Genomic DNA, 20,405 nt, shown 5'->3' on the forward strand with positions numbered 1-20,405 from the left:
TGAATGCAAAAAAGTTGGCTATTTCAGAAGCAGAATCAGATTTATTTTAGCCAGGTAGGTTTTCACACTGTTGTTGCATGACACTAAATAGACAACAATAGACAAAGTGCAAGAACAAGACAGGATAGCGCAAATGACAGCACAGTTATGAGACTATCGCCGAACACTGATTAAAATGACAGAACAACACAAAACAGAACAAACCAACTTGCCGAGGCTGCCATCAGCGGCGCCATCTGATTCTGATTCTTGGACTGAAATTGATATTGTGAATGGCTACGTCTCTCACATCTCCCTCTGCCCATGATAATATGACCAGTTTAACATAGCCTATCAGGTGCCATTGCAAAGAGAAACACCTGAGCTAGAAGTTCCCTCGTGTTTAGACAGTATCCACCCTTGAGAAACGTGCTCTGCTGCTATAAGCCCTTAGGCTAAAGGTTAATTCCTCTGGTGCCAAAATACCAGACCCTCCCTCTGCAAATGCACAAGGCTTATGTAGGAGTGTCAAGGTGCACAGGGTTGGAGAAAATACTCTTTGTTTCCCCCTTCTCATTTATTTAAGCAAGTCTCTCGCAACACTCTTACCGAACCCATAAATACTTGTCATGTACACCTGTAACAATTTACAAGTTTGAATTTAAGCCCAATTGTCTGCCTTGAAAGGACGTGTCTTGCCCTGGTATTATAGTAGATGGTTAAGTGCTGAGTGTATGTGAAGCATCACATCAGGCAACCAGCCTTCGCCCACTTGGTGGGTTGTGTTTACCGTCTGTCCTCTTGTTAAGGCAAGCCCCGGAGATGACTGAGCATGCTCCAGGTAAACAAACTCCACCCCATCCAGGCTCAGATCTGGCATTCCTGACTGGACAACACAGTCATGATGAAGAGGTGCAGGTAGAGTGCAGTTGAGATTTGTTTTGTTTTGAGAAGCGATGGGTATTTGTAGGATATTAACAGGATGTTCTTATTAAGTATCTTCTGTTGTTGCCCAAGAATGTGAAACTATTTTGGCTAAGACATCCTGTTTGTGGAAATCCTCAGGAATCAGGCCTGGCTTAGCAGATATCCATCTGTTGGGGAGAGTTAGAGACATTACACATTCAGGCAGACTCAGATAAGTTGTGATGGTAACATGCACCTACTTGCTCCATGCCCCAGTGTAGGGCTTATCTTAATTCCTGACAAAAAACAGGAGTCGTCAAGCCCCAAGGAGAAAAACTGCCTGAATGTTGGAATTTGGAACTCTTGGCTCAGCAGGCATATGAAGAGGATTCTCTGTAAATTCTTCGAGACATGCCAGACAGATTAGGCAACTGGGCAAAAATATCTTCACTATGAAACACTGAGGTGTATAATCCTGCACCAGTTAGAGGACAGAAAAGTAACATTTTCCAAAAGTAACAACATAGTTCACATAATTATTACTTAACGATGACCAGCTGAACAATGTTCCACAGACACCTCCTTAGTGATAATGCATGAATAATTTAGCAGTAGCACGGCACTTCTCAGCTGAGTCAGACAATGATGATATGTTTACTTACCTCTTACCTAATGACAACTGTGAATCATAGGATGCGTGAGTCCCAGTTGAAATGGCCCAGCCCATCAGCTCCACCTGCACTGCCCATCTGTTCTAGTTAATTGTTTCCAGATTGAGCCTAGAACATTACAACGAGATGAGACTAGCAGGGATGAATGTGTTGACACCAGCGCAGCATCCTTCTAAAGAAAGTCATTAACCTTTGACAGGCCTTTCTCAATGTAAAAGTCACTCTCCTCGCTAGACATTGACATTCACTATAAAGTTGTTTATAGCTCAGGACAATTGAACTTCTTCTTACCACTACTAAGGACTTGAAGATCCTGTGCAGAAATATTGCTGACCCCCTGCAATCTGTCAGGATGGAGTCAATGGCAATGCCTTATGGTAATACTTTTATATTAGAAGATGAGATATGCCTTCAGTCAAGTTGTAGTGACAATCTTTTGAGTTCATGGTTATACTATTCCATTTCAGAACGTCATGTTGAAGAAATAATTGGAAACTATGAAAAACAACAAATATCAGATTAGATCAGATGTTTCACAAAACATCAACCATTTGAACGACAACCAAATTGTGCATTTATTTCTGTCTCTGTAAATTGTTTGTTGAGGCAGATTGGCGGGTATAGCTGTTTAGGGGGCTTGCGGGCCAGGGTGGTCATCCTATGGCAGGCTTGGTTCGGGGTCAAGCCATTAACCTGCCCCAAGGATTCAGGAACCCTGAATGTTCTTTAGTACTTTTGTTGAGGGTTCCTTCCGTCCTTTGTCATGCTAACGCAACGGGGTGTCAGGCCTACTGACATTATTTATGACTTTCTCATGTCCAAGTTCAGTTGAAGCCTTTTAGGTTTGATATGAAAACTCATTGACTCTTGGAGTCCCTGTTTGAGAGGGAGAGGCACTTCTTTGAAAGACGGAAGCCTGTAGGATTTGTTCCACCCTTGCTGCTGAAATAGTCAACAACAAATGGGCAGTTACTCTTTCAAATCACATTGTTGGTCCTTCTTAATCCTATAATACACACTTATAGTATCATGTGTACATATTATTGAAGCCTAAGTTTGAATTGCAGTTCATCTTAAAAAAAAATTCCGAGATGAACTTTCAAAAAACATTTTGAAAGGTGTTATTCATATCTATGTTCCAAAGAAACACACATAGCCTTCCAAAGACACTAACACGTGACCCGACCCATCCCGCACCAGATGGTAACAATCAACATTTCCACACCGGCACAGCCTGTCATTGTCTAATTCTCTTTGGCATTTAAGCATTCTGAGTAGCCTGGGAGTCAGACTTTTATCTGCACCATGCGGTGGAAAAAGAGGGTAAAACAAGGACTTGCCCTTAGCCTACTGGGCACGGAGTACAAGAATGCACAAGTTTCTGACCGTAATCCAGGCACATCTGAAAATCTGCACTAGCTCCGCCGGTTAGCATTAGTCATGGTGCTAGTGGAAAGTATGGGGATCAAGAACACATCCAAAACTCCAAGGACTTTAGCCTGGTAGTCTATCTGGACATTGTAGCCATTGTTGGAATCCTTAAACACCACCAATTTTTTCAAAATATGTATGGTAAAACTGCAGGTAGTTCCACCGTACTAACTAATTACACAGTTGTCAGCAGTTTATTTGACTGTAGATTACTGCATCCTTCTATTACACTTATATATAGGCTACTTATTATTAAATCTGTTGTTTGTGAATCCCTATTGATGAACAATGCACAATTCATTGCTTTGGGATGTCAGAATTGATCCACACAAAAACATCTGTACAAAGTATTTGGTGGGTTATTGTTTGGTCTGAGGGTAAACAATAACAGTGCTTTTGAGCTCTTTGGGCCAAAGTTTACCCGACCTTTGAACCACAACCTAACTGGAAGCTTCCTGAAAGCCTAGAGCCTCTAATTTTGACATTGGTTGTTGGTGACATCACTGTCTAGGCACAAGATAACCTGTGCAGATGGAATAGACACACTCTCCTACACACACACACACACACACACACACACACACACACACACACACAAACACACATTCTGACACACATGCACACACATGCCCTTTGCCCGACTCAGACTGTTTTGACACTTGATACTCTTGCATGCCTGCAATTACTCAGACATGGGGATGTCCAAATAGCGAGGGCTCAAAGTTCACAACTCACTCTCACTTTTGACCTCTATGTTCAACTAGAGTGATGGCAGTGAGTAATTGGAGTAGATATTAGTTGCACCTTACTACTTAATACATAATTTCTTCTATGGGAGCTTTTGAGACAAAACGGTATTTGAGACTGAAGAAATGTTTGTTTCCTGGGAACAGGGATGGAGCATGGAGTTGCGCAACCTTGGTTCCAGATGCAAACAGCTGTTGGGTTCAGTCACGTGTAAAAAAAAAAATCTTGTAGGATAGAACAGATATGTTTATGGGGGTTTTGAGTCATAGTCACATCCTCCCCCCCCATTTGAGGTGTGAGAAGGGTGAATGCTACACCAGGTCATTCTTGATGACCATAGTTTCCTCAACTTTTAAATGAACTAAGCCTTTTTCCTTTGCTCTTTTGTTCCTCACAATCGTTTAGGATTGTGGAAAAGCGGCTGGACCAGACTCTGTCTCCTCCTCCATGGTGAAGTACTGAGCTGATCAGCTGTCCCCGGTGTTCACTGACATCTTCAACACCTCACTAGAGACATGCCATGTTCCAGCCTACTTCAAGACCTCCACCATCATCCTTGTCCCCAAGAAAACAAGGATCACAGGCCTAAATGACTACGGACCTGTCGGCCTGACCTCTGTGGTAGTGAAGGTCTTTGAGCACCTTGTTCTGCTGCACCTTAAATACGGCACGGACCCACTCCTGGAAGACAGTAAACATGGCCCTTCACTATATTTTGCAGCACCTGGAACATGCAGCAGGCACCTACACCAGGATCCTGTTAGTGGAATTCAGCTCTGCCTTCAACACCATCCTCCCGCCCACACTGGAGTACGAGCTCTCCCAGCTGCACGCGCCTGACTCTACCTGCAGGTGGATCACAGACTTCCTGTCTGACAGGAAACAGCACATGAAACTGGGGAAAAACATGTCCAGGTCCATCAGCATGTACATGTATGGTGCATGTCTCCCTATAAGATGTTAAAAGCTGAGAGATCCAATCCAAGATGAAGGAGAAATTGGCTTTTGAAAAAATATCTACAAATTTGGATACAATTTTCAAGTGCTTATAACTTGTTACAACAATAATCTAGGAAACTGACTGTGCATTTGCAATATCTCAAAAAACAAGGAAATGGCAGGCATTTGAAACTTGACCATTTTGACAAACTGGAAAGCTAATGCAAATGCTAATATAGCGGTGCGAGCAGCTTTATAGCTCGCTTTAATCGGTTGGTTATCAGTTTGTTTGATCCACAAAAATTGGGTCTGGCACATGCATGTTCACAGATATTGCGAATTGCTTGTTTATCTTATCTTATTTTGCACTATTTTGTACTTGCTGTTTGAACTGTCCTGTCTTTGCACTGTCTTGTCTTGTCCCTGCACCCTGTCCAATGCTGTCTCCATGTAATGCACCATGCCCAAAAGCAAATTCCTAGTATGTTGAAAAACTACAATGGAATAAAAAAACTTGGATTCTGAAATGTAATTAATCCAGTTCATGTAATTTAGGTTTCTATCCTCCCCAAAACAGGACATTACCCTTCTTCTCTTGATGTGAATTTTGCACCATATCATGTTTTGATACTTATACCTCTTAATTAACTTATCACTCAGGAAATTACAGTTATGACATTGCCAATTACTATGCCTGTCTTCATGATAGGGCATTAATCCAGTTGACACACGAGCTTCCCTAATACGCGTCTGTGTCAAGAACTTCAGTTGGAGTTAACATCCGCACACAGAGCTGTTTACACTCTCTCTTAACCACAGTATTTAACTGGATACGAAGCTCCTGTTTAGGAGGAAGTGATAATTATCTCTGGGAGGTGCCACTCAACAACCCCCGACCACCCTCACCACCTCCAACCATCTGTTCTGGGGGATAGGCCTGTCTGGTTTCCTTGGAAACCCTTTGCACCTCCTCCTTTAACGGTTTCGGGGCTCCTTTGTCTTCCCCACGTGTGTGCTCTGTTCTGACTGCAACCTGACCACACCGGGCGGGAGTGTGACAGAGAGAGGAAGTCACACCAGGCAACAATCGCCTGAAACTGGAGGATCATGATCACCACCCCTCCCCCTCCCCCTCCCCCACCACCCCACCCAACAATACCCTCCTACTTGCCCCCTCCCCCTACCCCACATGTAACCCACCCATCCCCCTAAAACCCCCGTCTTGCCTGGCCAGCACTGATGCATACACACTGATCTGGTGTGGCTACGCGGGAATACACACTGATCTGGTGTGGCTACGCGGGAATACTAGTAGCGTGTTTTTAGAAAGAAAATATAAACCTTTGTCCTCAGTTGAACTCATCTCTGTGCTTGCCGTGACCCATAAGGCAGAATGTTTGACCTGAGGAGATTTCTCAGATACAATGTTTCAGCCACTGCAACAGGAACATCTCCAGTATTAACAATGAAGGTGGTTGGTTAAGTAAAGCACCATACATGATATAAAACATATTCTTCCCAGCAAAATAATGTTAGTGTAACATAACTTAAATAGCAGTTTGCTTTTATAAAACCCGTTGCATTCTGAATGTTTTGCTGTGGAGATGTGTAAAGTACTACAGAAGGACAATGGGATGGAATAAGAGCAGAGAACATTTAATCAGCAACAGTCTACTGCATGTGCGTGTGTGTGTGTGTATGTGTGTGTCATGTCGCCCATATCAGCCCATTACATGTGTGTGTTGTGTGACAAATAAAGCCTTCTTCTTCTTCTTCTCCTCCTCATCCTGTCGAGGCAGAACACAGGCAGGGCCGTGCTGGCCATCTGTAGGTTCTGGAGAATCACAGAACGGCCATCGGCGGTAACGGCCGTCGGCCACCCCCCCCGACATATCGCTAACACCCCCGTCGACAAATGGCTAGCACCCCCCCCCCCCACGTCGTCGACAAATCGCTAGCACCCCCCGCTCAACAACATGAAAACAGGCGGCTGGGTCACACTCCAGGGCTGTTTTTTCATCCCAGCACCTAGGGATATCACGTGGTATACCAAGCCATCTAGTCTTACTGTAGGAAAGAAGTCCTAATGTCCAGAGAGATAGGCCACTCCAATGTTCTCTTTTTGTTTTTGTTTCTGGTTTTAATGTGTTTTTGGATTGAATATTTTAATTTATTACTGTAAAGCACTCTGCATCCGTGCTGTGAAGAGCGCTATATAAATAAAGTTTACTTACTTACTTACTTTTAATAATATTTTTTAAGCAATTTTCCATGAGGCTGATCAAGCTGCCTGGGGATGATTCCATCGGTAGCTGTGGCTGGGCTGTAGGGCGAGCGTTTGGGTGATTGTTGTGATTGTTATGTTGTGATTGTTGTTATGTTGTGATTGTGATTGTTGTATGCCTGGTACCAAAAAAGGTGTGTAGGAGACAAGGGCAGAGCCGGTGATGCCACCTGCTCCAGATCAAATATGTCAGATTCACATTGTTGGTCTAAATATTACTTTTAAATAAAATAGCTTTTGTGGCCGTAAAGTGAAGCTCAAAAAAGGCAACTGTAATGTTCTATGCTGACAACGTGTTTACTGATGTGTTGCTGCAACAGAAGGGACCAACGATTAACAACATAAATCTCAAAATGTGCAGTGTATCTCAGAGGAACTGAATGGGAAAGAACGGCGGTCTAGCACACATGGTAAACATTAAGCCTCCTGGCACCTTGCTCAACTCCACAGTTGAACTGTGAATGAAAGTGTAACAATGTGGTTGAAGTTTACTGCTGAACTTAATTAGTACTGGTGTAATTGCCAAGAAACCTACAGGTGCAACTGATAATAGCTACTCGCTTTCCAGATATTGCAGCAGAATTTCATGGACCATATTTCCTAGATTGCGTGTGTTGGAGTTATTTTTCTCTTTATTCATCTCCCCATTATCAGCCCCTCATGTGATAAGTAGTCGTCCTGGGATCCACAAAATACATGTAAATACAAACAGTAAGGTTACATTAGAAAATCAAAATATAATTTCTGTTTTGAAGTTTGAGGGGGCAGTGGTGGCAATACGACTAATTTATTCAACACTGCAACGTCTAGGCTACTGGTTGAAGGTTGGACTGGCAGTTGGACATTATTTGACACGTGAATGGAAAGAATGTCTTGATTCAAACAGCAAGAGAGCTCAACATCTCTCCACCCGATAGGTGTGCCTAGGAACCTCTGTGTTAAATACAAAGGTTCAGGATCTGCATAACAGTGTGTTGGCATGGAGATCTCCAGAAGAGTGGGAGTGGAACATTAGTCAGTAGGAGAACATGCTGAGCTTCAACTGAACTGCCTTAAAGCACCCCATCATGACTGGTTTTGATGTGTGGAAATGTGTGTGTGTGTGTTAATTTGAGTGTTTGTATCATCATTTTCATAGTCAAACTATTGTTGAATCCTTTACTTTGTGGGGACCTTCGCGTTACCTACGAATGTAGTGCCGGTGTTTACATTCGTAGGTAACATAAAGCATTGCTCCGTTGCTGTACTTGGAGAAAGAGAGAGAGAGGGAGAGAGAGAGAGAGAGAGAGAGAGAGCGAGAGAGAGAGAGAGAGAGAGAGAGAGATAGATTAATGTGTGCATGTGTGTTTTAGGTCATAAAGGGAGTGTAGTGAGACAATGTATTTATTCCCGGATAAAGTTATCTACCTTATCTACATTATGATTTAGTTAAAAGAACAGACATGAATTTAAAGAATAAATTCTACCTGTGGGAGAAAGTTATCTCCCTTTGCTGTGATGTCGCAGGTATATATGTGGGTACTGTATGTCCCAGCCACGAAGTCTATAAATTATAGCCCTCTACTAGCATTCAGGTTTTGTAACATTCCTGGAATCAGCAAAAAAAGTTATAGAAAAGTTTTGAATTGTTTGCATAATGCCTAAGCCAAATGCTCTCTGCAATAACATCTGTGCTGTCATCATATTTCATGTGGAAGCCTGAGCACATTCTCCTTTTCCTTGCCACTCCTAATCTGACAAAAGAGCTGACTTAAGCTTCCAGTGGGGAAACGTGATGTCACTCAAAGCAGAACTTGCACAAGTGTTCAGGCTCAGTCCAGTTCTAAGACATTAGGTGACTGGCAGAGAGGAAGGCAAACATCACGAGGCGATGATTCACCTACTGTGGGTCAGACAGAGTTGCACACACATGGAGGCAACTTTTGGACAAAGCCCTTTAACATAGTTAAAAAGAAAAGGAAACAATGATAGCAAAAAAACAAATAGGAAAAGATAGATGTAGAGATAAAATGCATTGCTAACTAGAAATGGTGCTCAGAGATCACAAACATCCACCCCTGAATGCATTTTGTGGCTCTGTATTCACCAAAACTGAATTGGTTGTAAACTGGCTACACCCTTCCACCAAGTTTCATGAAAATCAGTCTGGTAGTTTTTGTGTAATCCTGCTAACAAACAAATAAACAAACAAACCAAAAACGGCTTGTGGACACGCCCCGTGATTTGCATCCTTTCCAAAATTGAATGGGTTCTAAGTTGGTCCGTGCTGCATCCCTGCACCAAATTTCATGAAAATCGGTCTAGTAATTTTTGTGTAATCCTGGTCCAAAAAATTAATGGCAATGAATGGCTGGCCGTATTTGGGCTCCTTGTGGACCCGCATCATAATTCAGATCCACTACGAAATTGAATGGAGGTGGCCCATGCTAAACCCTTCCACTGAGTTTTGTGAAAATTGGTGCAGTATTTTTTGCGTAATCCTGCTGAGAGATGTAGAGACGTACAAACGCCACTGAAAACATTACCTCTAGCCCAGCTGTCGCTGGGGTGGAGGTAACACCAATCTGGAAAAACAAACGACAAGGCAATCCACATTACAGCTTATATACCAAGGTACAAGAACCCCTTTCGAAAGGGGATGAACAGTATACAGTGGTGTTCATAGATGCCTGTTCTGTGCCACACACAGGAAAACCATCCATTCTGTTAACTTGAAGAACCATGATGTGCTGGTGTTTGTTCTGTCTGGAAATTCTGTCTCTACAATGCACTGGGGCTTGCAGTGTGGTTAACGAGGGCACCCCATATTAAAGTCTATGAATGAAGGCATGTAGCTGACAATGGAGGCTCCCCAAGAAGAGGGGGGAAGGGGAATGCATTCCTTGTCTGACCTCCTGTTTGAAGCAGATATTAAACAATGGAGACTAGTTATCTGAAGCTCTGAACAGCACACAGTCTTCGCCAAATATCAAAAGGTCCACTAATAAATGTTATACTTTTGCAAGCCATTCATGATATTGAAATACATCTACTGGCTTGGCATTTTCTACATAGCAATGTTTCACAGTGTTCTGCTGGGCAGGCTTGCAATTCAGTGAATCCGAGCAGCATGCTTATTCATTTTGTCTGGCTAAGAAGGAAATAAAATAAAAAAATCTATGCTCAGCAATGAGCTCAGTAACGCCTCATATCTGGGAAATGTGCACGGTAATCCTACTGGAATTCTAATCACTAAACGGGAATGTTCACCTTTAAATGAGATTGAAACTGTAAGGGAACACTAATTCAGCATCTCTTCACAATGTTGAACAGTTAAGGCCATTAAGTGCCTATGATTCACTTAAGTGATTGAAGCAAGTTGGCCTGGCCAGACCCCTTTTAGTCTCAGAGAGGCAGCATAAATCTTGCTCAATGGCTAACCTCTCTTTCTCCCTTGTACTACCCAGTACCAAACCTACACACAGCCTCACTGGATGGCCCTCCCTCATCATGCTACAGAAAGTGGATGGAGGAGGAAATGTCTCAAGTAACAACAACTTCCGAACGCCTGCTCCAACAGGAAAAGGGGACCTCTTGCCACACATCTTAACAAATGGATGGTGCAACAAAATGGCATGACAGGGCAAAATATTCAGGCTGATGCACAGTTATAGAATTTCTGTATTTATTGTCTTACATGTTTCTTACTTTGTACAACATTTTTAAAATAATATTATGTAGGCTATGTTGTCCTTTGGGAGGTTGCATATAGGCTCTATCTCATATGGTTTTTATACTATAATGCAACGTTTTATGGAAGTCTGACCATATCAGACACTAAAAGAATCAATTCTGATCTTGTAGTCTATTTGGGTTTTCTGCCTCTGTGCTAGGTTTATATACATGACTAATAGGTTTCAGTTGGCTATTGAACAGTTATTTTGATGGAGAACTGAGGCAGAGCAGATTGGCTGTAACAGAAGTATTTAAAACATGTATTTAACCAACATCAGCTGTCATAGAATGTATAGTCTAAACAATCTTCTGCAAATTGAGTAGCCTAGTGTAATATATTTTAATATAAAAACTTAACTCACCAGGAACAAGTTCACCTAATACATAAAACAATTTAACATGCATGCTTCAACTATTCTATTCTGGCAAGAGATGGTTTATGAGTGGTTAAAAATAAATTAGGGCCTTCATTTAACTGCATGTTTTACTTCGGTGCATATGATGCGACACATATAAATAATAATGAATCTTGAACCTAAGCAAGAGATGGCAGGTCCAGATCCATGAGTAGCCTATTGCATCAGTAGGCTAATGTTGAGGATCTTCCCTCTCGCAGACAGGGGGTGGGGTGCGAGAAGGGGAGGAGAAAGAGGGATTTGGGGATATTCTTTGTCTACACCCCTACATTTAGCTAGAACCCCTGCGTCAGACGAAGGAGATGGTTGAATGCCACTAGCTAAACATCGTCCTGGATGGGCTTGTAAATGGTGGTACTTTGTAGTGAAGAAGAGGGAAACGCGCTCAGAAAAAGCTTTTTGGACCGCTCTGAATCCAAGTGATTGAGGGACAAAGCTGCACTTCGAGGTAAGACTATTACCATTTTGCGGTAGCTACACAAACAAAGCAGTGAAGGGTGTCCTTTCTAGCTTCACGTGCTATTTGTTAGCCAGCCACGTATTTTTATTTGGCGAACATCATGATAAGCTAAGCGCACAAAGGGATAACAATGATACCGATAACTAACGTTACCCGAAGTAGCAGCGAGACAATTCAAGCCAAGCAAGGGGGGAAGGGGTAAATTAACGTAGCTAGTGAACTCGGTAACCAGCAAATGTTTTATATGAAAATACAGGCTACATTGCGGGATAAAGTTAAGCGACGGGACCTTTAATTTATGAAATTGCATAGCCTGATTGAATTCCTTAGTGTTGGTTGTAGTTAAGTTGGCTATCGCAAACTATTTTGATGAGCAAATCCCGGATCCGGACCGATCGTCTCGCGCTGAAAGATGATGGGAATGATGGAACGCACGAGGAGGGCACATTAGGCTCAAGGCAGCTTTTCTATCGAATTCCGCCTGATTTTTAGCTGTGGCCTGCACCCATTTAAGCATTGTGGTTTGAATGTCTTATTTAATAGTTAACTTACAAATGTGTTTCTCAGTTTAGAAAAGGCAAGTTGGCTACCAGGGCAGGCTACTCGTGTTAGCATAATGGGGCAGCGCGCGCACAATTGTGCCACAAACAAACAAAAAATATCCACGGTACATTTTCCATATTCGTTTTGAATCCTATTCGCTTTTCGCGTAGTGTATATTTCAGGCATCTTTAACGGAACACATTTTAAGGCTGCTTATTCATTTGGCACAGCCGTCCCTATGCTTGGCATCTAATACATCTCCGTTATTCGCTGCGACGTGTTCAACAGCTGGGCTCCATGCGCCTTCCAAATCGTAGGCTAATTGGTGGCATGTACGCTTGTTTTGCGGCTCTATCCAAATCCCTTTTCCTCATTCCAACATACATTATTTTGTAGTCCGTGTTTTATTTGATTATTAATTTTAGAAGACTATTAATCTCCAACTTTGTTTCAAGTCAAAGACGAGTCAAAAAGGTCCTGTCTATATCTTTACTAACAAGACATAGCCCAATGTTAAAATAAACCTTCTTTTGCATAGCTGCTGCCCACTCTAGTCTCAAGCCCTACAATATTGTAGCTTTAGTTTGGAGCCATTGGCAACTACAAAGCCTCTCTGTTCGTCAGGGTTTCATGTTGTGTGTCTGCCTGGCTTTCTTTTGCTCCCCCACCTCCCCGCCCCGACTACACTTTGAGGATCAGGGTTGTAAGTGTTGCCTCAGGGAGACTAGGGCCTTCCTCTCGTGCGATGGATTGGACACAGACGCCTACATGAAGTCTTGTGTTGGTATTTAATTTACGAGGCCACATAGCCTCATACTTAGAACGACATAAGTTCAAAGACCCCTTTGATAAATACCCCTACATTAGGTCAGTAGGTTCTATTAGAGAAAGGAGACAAACTACCTTTCACAACTAGTTACTGGGTATTAACGTTTAAGCAACTAACTGGTTTTAATCGATAATAAAAAAGACTGGTCAATCCTATCGGTTACACGGTTCATTTCAAGTCAACAACACATAAAATGTTTAATTTGAATTGGACACAGGAGGGCGCAATACAGGCTCTCCCCCTTCGGGTAAACCCTCGAGTGGAAAGCCAGCTGCACGCGATTCCGGAACCTGGCAGCTTTGGCGCGAGGCTAATTGTGCATACCTGGGACATTAGTGACTTAAGATGGTTAGTCTACTCTCCGCAGCCAGTCTGACGCATCAACATACTGCATAGGCCTACAAGACTCACTGACCCATGTCCATAAATCTTTCTCAACAAAAATGTATAGGCCTAGTGGCTCTAGGATTAGGCTATTGGGCCTCTATTTAGCTACACTTCAGTTTTGAATTAAATGCAGGCTACACGTTTTTGCCAACAGTGCACAAGCCATGATGCATTTGTTGGATTTACAGCCAACTCATTCTTAAAGTATTTTGGTACGCTAAGAAAAAAATTGTCAAGATTATTCAGTGAGAGACTGAAGCCAATGTGATCAGATATACAAGTCAGTCGACAATCCTATTTATTTTTTGTTTTATTGCACATTATTGTTTGAATAAGCCATGGTAATTAAGACAATTTAGAAACAAAAATGAATGTAACTAGCTACTTTTTTGGGGGAACTTGCACTCTACCAATTAAAATTGGGGTTGCAATGCCAAGAGAGAGGGTAGGAGAGGTTAACCTTTTGGTTGCAGTCTGGAACCCTGTATCTGTGCTCAATATTTAGAAAAACAGAAAAGTTCTTTGATTAGGGCATCCAGTATGTGACTCGCAAGTCATGCACAATTAACCTAAATTAGCCCCAGCTGGGAGGAGGGACAGTAGCACTTCAAAGGCACTCAAATGAAGGGCTCTGTATAAAGTGCAAACCGACGTGTCACTGAAGTACAAATTGGTCTTATTTGAAGCCTGGATAGGCTGCTGGGTGTTAAACGTGTGTGGAAGAGACGATTATGTGGTTTGAAACCAGTGTTTTCACACAGTATAGTAGGCCGCTGTGGCTCCTTGCCCTAGGCCATTCTTGACCGTTAACCTACATTGAGTGACAGAGCGGGCTATTGATTAGAATTTCTCCCCATTTCTCTGGCATTGTGAAAAGATATACCAGAGTCTCTGTAGAGTGAAATCAAGTGGATGTGTGTGGTGCCACGGAGTGCAAAACAAGGCACTGTATCTTTTTTTCTTTTGCCTCATGCCTCTGTGATGGCATCAGATTCCAGATGTCTTCATTGAGCATGGTTAAGTCCCATTGGTTTCAGGTGTTTGTCAAGTCAACACATTAAACAGCTGCACAAATGCAGTAAGCATCACTGAATGTTCTTTCAGGTAAAAGGCATGGGTTGGTGTGGCTACTGTCACACCCTGCCCTGGATTTGAGCAGTTTGGTGAAATTAGGTAAACACAATTTTCTTCTCCTGGCTGATTTGACCTCCATAACCTGCCTTACTTCTGGGCAAAACATAGGGAAGCCTAATACTATGGCTTGTAGGTGACCAAAAGTTTAAAATGGTCATGGAACCTTTTCCCATAACAAGTGTCCAAGTTTGACTGCATAAGCTACAAAACCGACTTAGATATGAGCTGTCTGAAAAGTTGCATAATGTCCTTAGTTAATATATATATATATTATATTTATATATATATATATATATAAATAATAATTTGATATTATATATCAAATAATAATCAAATATTTTCATGAACTGATGAGCAGTAAGCAAGTATGCTAGTAGTGGATGGATATTCTTTAAGGTACAAAAAAGTAGAATAAGTGGTAAAAGTATTAAGACATATAAAGACTCTCAGAGTTCAACATGACTAGCTGCAAGGTTCCCACCAGTCAAGTATCCTCGGGGGCATCTGACTCACATTAGGATGTCTGATGCCTCAAACATGACTTATTAGTTGTGACTCTACAGGGTTGAACCACCATTTTGACTGTATGCACAGCAATCTGGTTAGTTGTAACGACTTAAATGTGTTTGGTAAAGCCAGTATTAAATTACATATCACCCCGCTGACTGTGTACTAAACAGCAAATGCTAGGCAGCTTTAGATAAACAGTGCTTGTTTTCTCTCATAGAAAGTCAAAGGCAGCCACAGGTCAATATCATGTTGGAACATGGTTTGATTTTACAGCTGTTTAATCACACTAATCAAATTATGCCAAAGGTCCTTGCCTGAGCCTGCCGTTTCCACAGTAGTGAAGACTGACAGATCTGGGACAGAATCATTCTGCTCAAACTTTGAAAAGGGAGCTGAAATGACTATTGCACCATCTGGTGGGCATAAATTATATTTCCCAGCATGAATGACCAGGTTATGGTTCTTGATTTCTGAAGTGCATGTGAAAGGTAATTTATCGTGTCCATTTAAATTTATTTTCATTAAGCAATTTGCATAGGTTTACCTGTTGAGCTGATGTAGGCCTAATACTATGGTATAGCCTAGACTGACAACAGTTGTTGAATTGTATCATCTATTGTTGTGATGGCTGGCTGTGTGGGATGCTCTTAGATGGCTGGCATGCAACATGGATACATCTCAGCTGGGTAGTGAAAGTGTGGCTTACAAGATTGGCAAGTTTCAGCACTTGGTGAATATTTATTAGTTGCCGCTGGCGACAAGAATGATATAACAAAGGGTAACCTTCAAAATGTGCCTACTCAAACGAACCATTTTAGTTAAAGGAGTAGTAAAGGGAAAATGCATGTTTAGCCCTGTTTTAAGGTTACTTATGATCATATACAATGGTTCAGATCAAAACGTTGACAAAACTAGCACTTTTGAGAAAGTCTGATAATTGCTCTACCACCGTTTTGGTCATACAATGGATGTGGTTGGGCACCTTGAAAAATCATTCAAAAAACATGTTAAACTCTCGATTTCAAAGACAAGAAGCTCACCGAGGGGGTAATTGGTGTCCATTGGTGTTCTGACATCAAATTCGCCGCAAAGTATGAATCCTGTAAGGTTTTATTGATCATTTTATTAAATCCATTGACTTGTATTGAAGTGCCCGTTGTAGATGTGTAAATCAATCCGTAGAGGGGATTCAGGAACCGGAACTACTTAGGGTAGTTATTGTTTGTTGCTAGGCTACCTAGTTTGCGGAAGTTTACACACGTATGTGCTGCGACTAAATAGTTCTATGCTAAATATTTTAAAAAGCCTTTCCAGATGAACTAGAATCTTACTTTATGGCGAATTATATGTCAGAATGCCAACTAACACCTCAGTGAGTTTCTTGTCTTTGAAATTGAGAGTTTAACATGTTTTTTGAATGATTTTTCACAGTGCCCACCCACATCCAAAAGAGTGGTAGAGCAATTATCAGACTTTCTCAAAAGTGCTAGTTTTGTCAACGTTTTTATCTGAACCATTGTATATGATTATAAGTAACCTTAAAACAGGGCTAAACATGCATTTTTCCTTTACTAATTCTTTAAAGAAATATGTGGTTTTACATGGAAATTGTCAAACTTAAATCGTGAGGGGATCAGACCAACAATACAACAGGCTATGAAACCCGGTTGATAAATCAGACGAATGACTGATGAATTGTGATTGAAGTAAAATATCAATTTTTGTTATAGGTGTAAATAATGATAACTTGAATTTCAGCCTGTATGCTGCAGGTAGTGGGAAACTGATGTGGTAACAGTCTCATTCTGGAGCAAGTGTGCAGAATCCTGAGATTGTGTGATAACAGAACACACAGGGTCAGGGATGACTATCAATATCTAGAGCGCACACATCAAAAGGCTATGGTTTCTTGGGTTTTGCTTACTGGTACAACAACAGAAATGACTAATGTGCATCTACTTACCGGTAACTGCCTTGTGCAATAATCACCGCTCTCCCTTCTCGCTCTCCAGATCTAAGAGGCCTCTCACCAGTCCAGAGGCATCATGAGTTGGAGCTTCCTGACGCGTCTCCTCGACGAAATCTCCAACCACTCCACCTTCGTGGGCAAGATCTGGCTCACGCTCCTCATCGTCTTCCGCATCGTGCTGACGGCCGTCGGGGGCGAGTCCATCTACTACGATGAACAGAGCAAGTTCGTGTGCAACACGCAGCAGCCCGGTTGTGAGAACGTGTGCTACGACGCCTTCGCCCCTCTCTCGCACATCCGCTTCTGGGTCTTCCAGGTGATCATGATCACCACCCCCACCATCATGTACCTGGGCTTCGCCATGCACAAGATCGCCCGCATGGAGGATGACGAGTACCGGCCGCGCGGGAGGAAGAGGATGCCCATGGTGAGCCGCGGGGCCAACCGCGACTATGAGGAGGCGGAGGACAACGGGGAGGAGGACCCCATGATCTCCGAGGAGATCGAGGTGGAGAAGGAGGTGGCGGCCGACAAACCCAGCAAGAAGCACGACGGGCGCCGGCAAATCAAGCGCGACGGCCTGATGAAGGTGTACGTCTTCCAGCTGCTGTCGCGCGCAACCTTCGAGGCCTCCTTCCTGTTCGGGCAGTACATCCTGTACGGTCTGGAAGTGGCGCCGTCGTACGTGTGCACCCGCTCGCCGTGCCCCCACACGGTGGATTGCTTCATCTCCCGTCCCACCGAGAAGACCATCTTCCTGCTCATCATGTACGCCGTCAGCGCCCTCTGCCTGCTGTTCACGCTGCTGGAGATTCTCCACCTGGGCATCAGCGGCCTCAGAGACTGCTTCTGCGCACCTCGCTCTCGACCGCCCACCCCCCGCCACCCTGCCCTGGCCAGCCAGAGACCCTCGCTGTGTCGCCAGGTGCCCTCAGCCCCCCCGGGGTACAGCACGGCGCTGAAAAAAGACCCGTCGGGAAAAGCCGGCTTCCGGGACAACCTGGGCGACTCCGGGCGCGAGTCGTTCGGAGACGAGGCGTCATCGCGGGAGCTGGAGAGGCTGAGGAGACACCTGAAGCTGGCCCAGCAGCACCTGGACCTGGCCTATCAGAACGACGAGAGCAGCCCGTCCAGAAGCAGCAGCCCGGAGTCCAACGGGACCGCCGTGGAGCAGAACCGCCTCAACTTCGCCCAGGAGAAACAGAGCAGCACATGTGAAAAAGGTGAGCATCTGGTGGGCGTCTGGTGGGCACTATCATCGCTCATTTATGAGATCATAAATAGCCAAATACATCCTGAATGTGGTGCTTTAACGTTGCACACTTATTTTTCCTTTATATTTCCTTTATTTTTCTAATCTGTAATTACTTGCCATGCGTAAGAATTCAGAGTGAAGCTATGTACATAATCAAAAATGATTGACTGAATGCATTTCAGTGCATTGTTGCATTCACGATCAGGCCATGTGTGAGCTAGGGCTGGCCCGAGTCATTTAGAGAATTCCACTATTTGTTTGGTAGGTTGGTATTCAGGGATTCGTTTTTTTTTCTTTTTTGCAACAAAACTTTGCAATAGTAGCTCAAACTACAGTAGTATTGGTATCAGGGCCAAGTTTCAAACGGGCTTTGTAAACGTCACACAAGCGCGCTGCTGGGGCAAGAGTTCGAGCGAGCATTGGCTGGTTATGCTGGACTAGACTACGTTTGGTAGCAAACAGCCCCAAAACCCAAAACTTTTTTTAAACTATTTTGAGTTTTTGATTGATTTCGGTAGGCTACTATTAGCCTCTAGTGTATCATGGTATAAAATAGATTTTTATAAAACCGAACTGGAAGTGGTTTTCAAGAGTTAAGTGATGTAGCCGATGTTAGAATGCAAAAGTAAAACCTAAACCTGTCAACAGCTTGACACAAGCACATGATAAAATAAACCCACACATGAACAATTACTCAGCTCGCAAGCTAAACAATCTAGCAAGCTTACACTCTACAAGTAGCACAAGGCAAATGCTGCTGATTTGGACAACAAGGGGCACATTGCTCCACTTTGTCACTGGTAGGCTTAATAATATACACTATGCAATGCTGCCACCTAGGGGTTAAGAAAAAGTATTCAGGTATTTGTTTGGTAACACCAGAGTATTCAAAGTCTGTAAATGTTATTAAAGACAGACCTAGTGTGAGCTGGTTGTAAAGGAACATATACAACCAGAGCCTCCAATAAGATGGTCTGGTTATACTGTATGCATCATGTTGTTCTCTTAGCCAGACCTTCTTCCTCTCTCCGTCTGCAGGTCTCCGAGCCTAAATGGTTGATTTCCCAGCCCTCCTAAGGATAGCCTCTGACCTGGGACAGTGAGCAGACAGGAGAGCATCTCATGGGACTGATTGTGTATCCACGTGGGTATACTCAAGAAAGATCAATCCACATGCCTTTCAGTATTAAGGCCAAGGACAACTACTCCGATTCGTGGAGCAGTGTCTCCATCTGGCAATACTTGATCACTTGTCTGTCTGAAGATCAAAATGTGCCCACAAACTGTTTGCTGAACAAGACCTCTTGCCTATCCTTCTCCCTCAGGGCAGCTGGGCTGTTTTGTTTTCCGTTTATTTTTTGACAATCTAGGAATATTATTATTATTAGTTCTATGTTTGTTTCTTCCCCTCGTTGGAGTTATTCAGAGTGGGCTACATCTCAAGTTTGCCTTAGATCTAAAATGGAGTTTACAGCCATTCCAATAAGGTGAAAAGGCAGCACAAAAATGTCAATATTTTGTATTGTTTTTTTGTAGGTGATTGAACCACAGTGAGTCTGTACTTGTAGCTGTGAAATGGTAAACTAGTGGACACAAACTGTCTTAGAGTATAATGAATAGGTACTGGAATGATTTTGGTAAAGACTGAACCTCTTGGGGTGTTCAATTTGAAATGGAGTAATAAATGGTCCTCTTCCAGGTGAGTTGGGACTATATAGTATCTGCTTAATGAGATTTTGGCTCTTTTTTTTAACTTAAATCTGACAAACCAATTTACTGTGCAGAAATGGTTAAAGAAGCCCCCGAGGTCTGTTAAGTCTGGGAAATAGAACTCCAAATATCGGTTGCCTTTGACCAAAGGATAAAAAAAACCTGGGTAATGCTTGAATACATGTGAATTATCTTTATACTGTTGAATATTTTGATATTGCTGTTCTTGTTCCTGTTGATTTGTAGTTTTCCTGTTTCTATTTTCTGTTCTATGCTGGTATTCCTCTTGGTAGTGCAGGCTTTTGTGCCAGAGTGGCCAACTTCTGTTAAGTAAAAAATGTTTTTTTTTTCTGATGCTTGCGTTCTCTAGATTGAGAATTGTTTTTCTTTGTTTTTTATTTTTACAACTGGACCTGTGGTGCACTCGAACCTTGATGGCACATTGAGTTTTAGCTGTAGCTTTAATGTTTCGTTACTGGATTTTTTTTTTTTTACCTTTTGTATTATGGTATGTGCAAAAA

General features: G+C 42.7%; 1 protein-coding gene across 1 annotated transcript; it reads left to right on the forward strand.

The window, feature by feature from the left end:
- Positions 1 to 11,461: 11,461 nt before the first annotated feature.
- On the forward strand, positions 11,462 to 19,492 carry gjc4b (gap junction protein gamma 4b). The gene is made up of 3 exons (XM_084450222.1): positions 11,462 to 11,535; positions 16,963 to 18,142; positions 19,213 to 19,492. The coding sequence occupies exons 2-3, from the start codon at positions 16,996 to 16,998 to the stop codon at positions 19,224 to 19,226; spliced, it is 1,161 nt and encodes a 386-aa protein (XP_084306348.1). The 5' UTR covers positions 11,462 to 11,535; positions 16,963 to 16,995; the 3' UTR covers positions 19,227 to 19,492.
- Positions 19,493 to 20,405: the final 913 nt, after the last annotated feature.

This window comes from Borostomias antarcticus (assembly GCF_949987555.1).
Source record: "Borostomias antarcticus genome assembly, chromosome: 2".
Classification (NCBI taxonomy): domain Eukaryota; kingdom Metazoa; phylum Chordata; class Actinopteri; order Stomiiformes; family Stomiidae; genus Borostomias; species Borostomias antarcticus.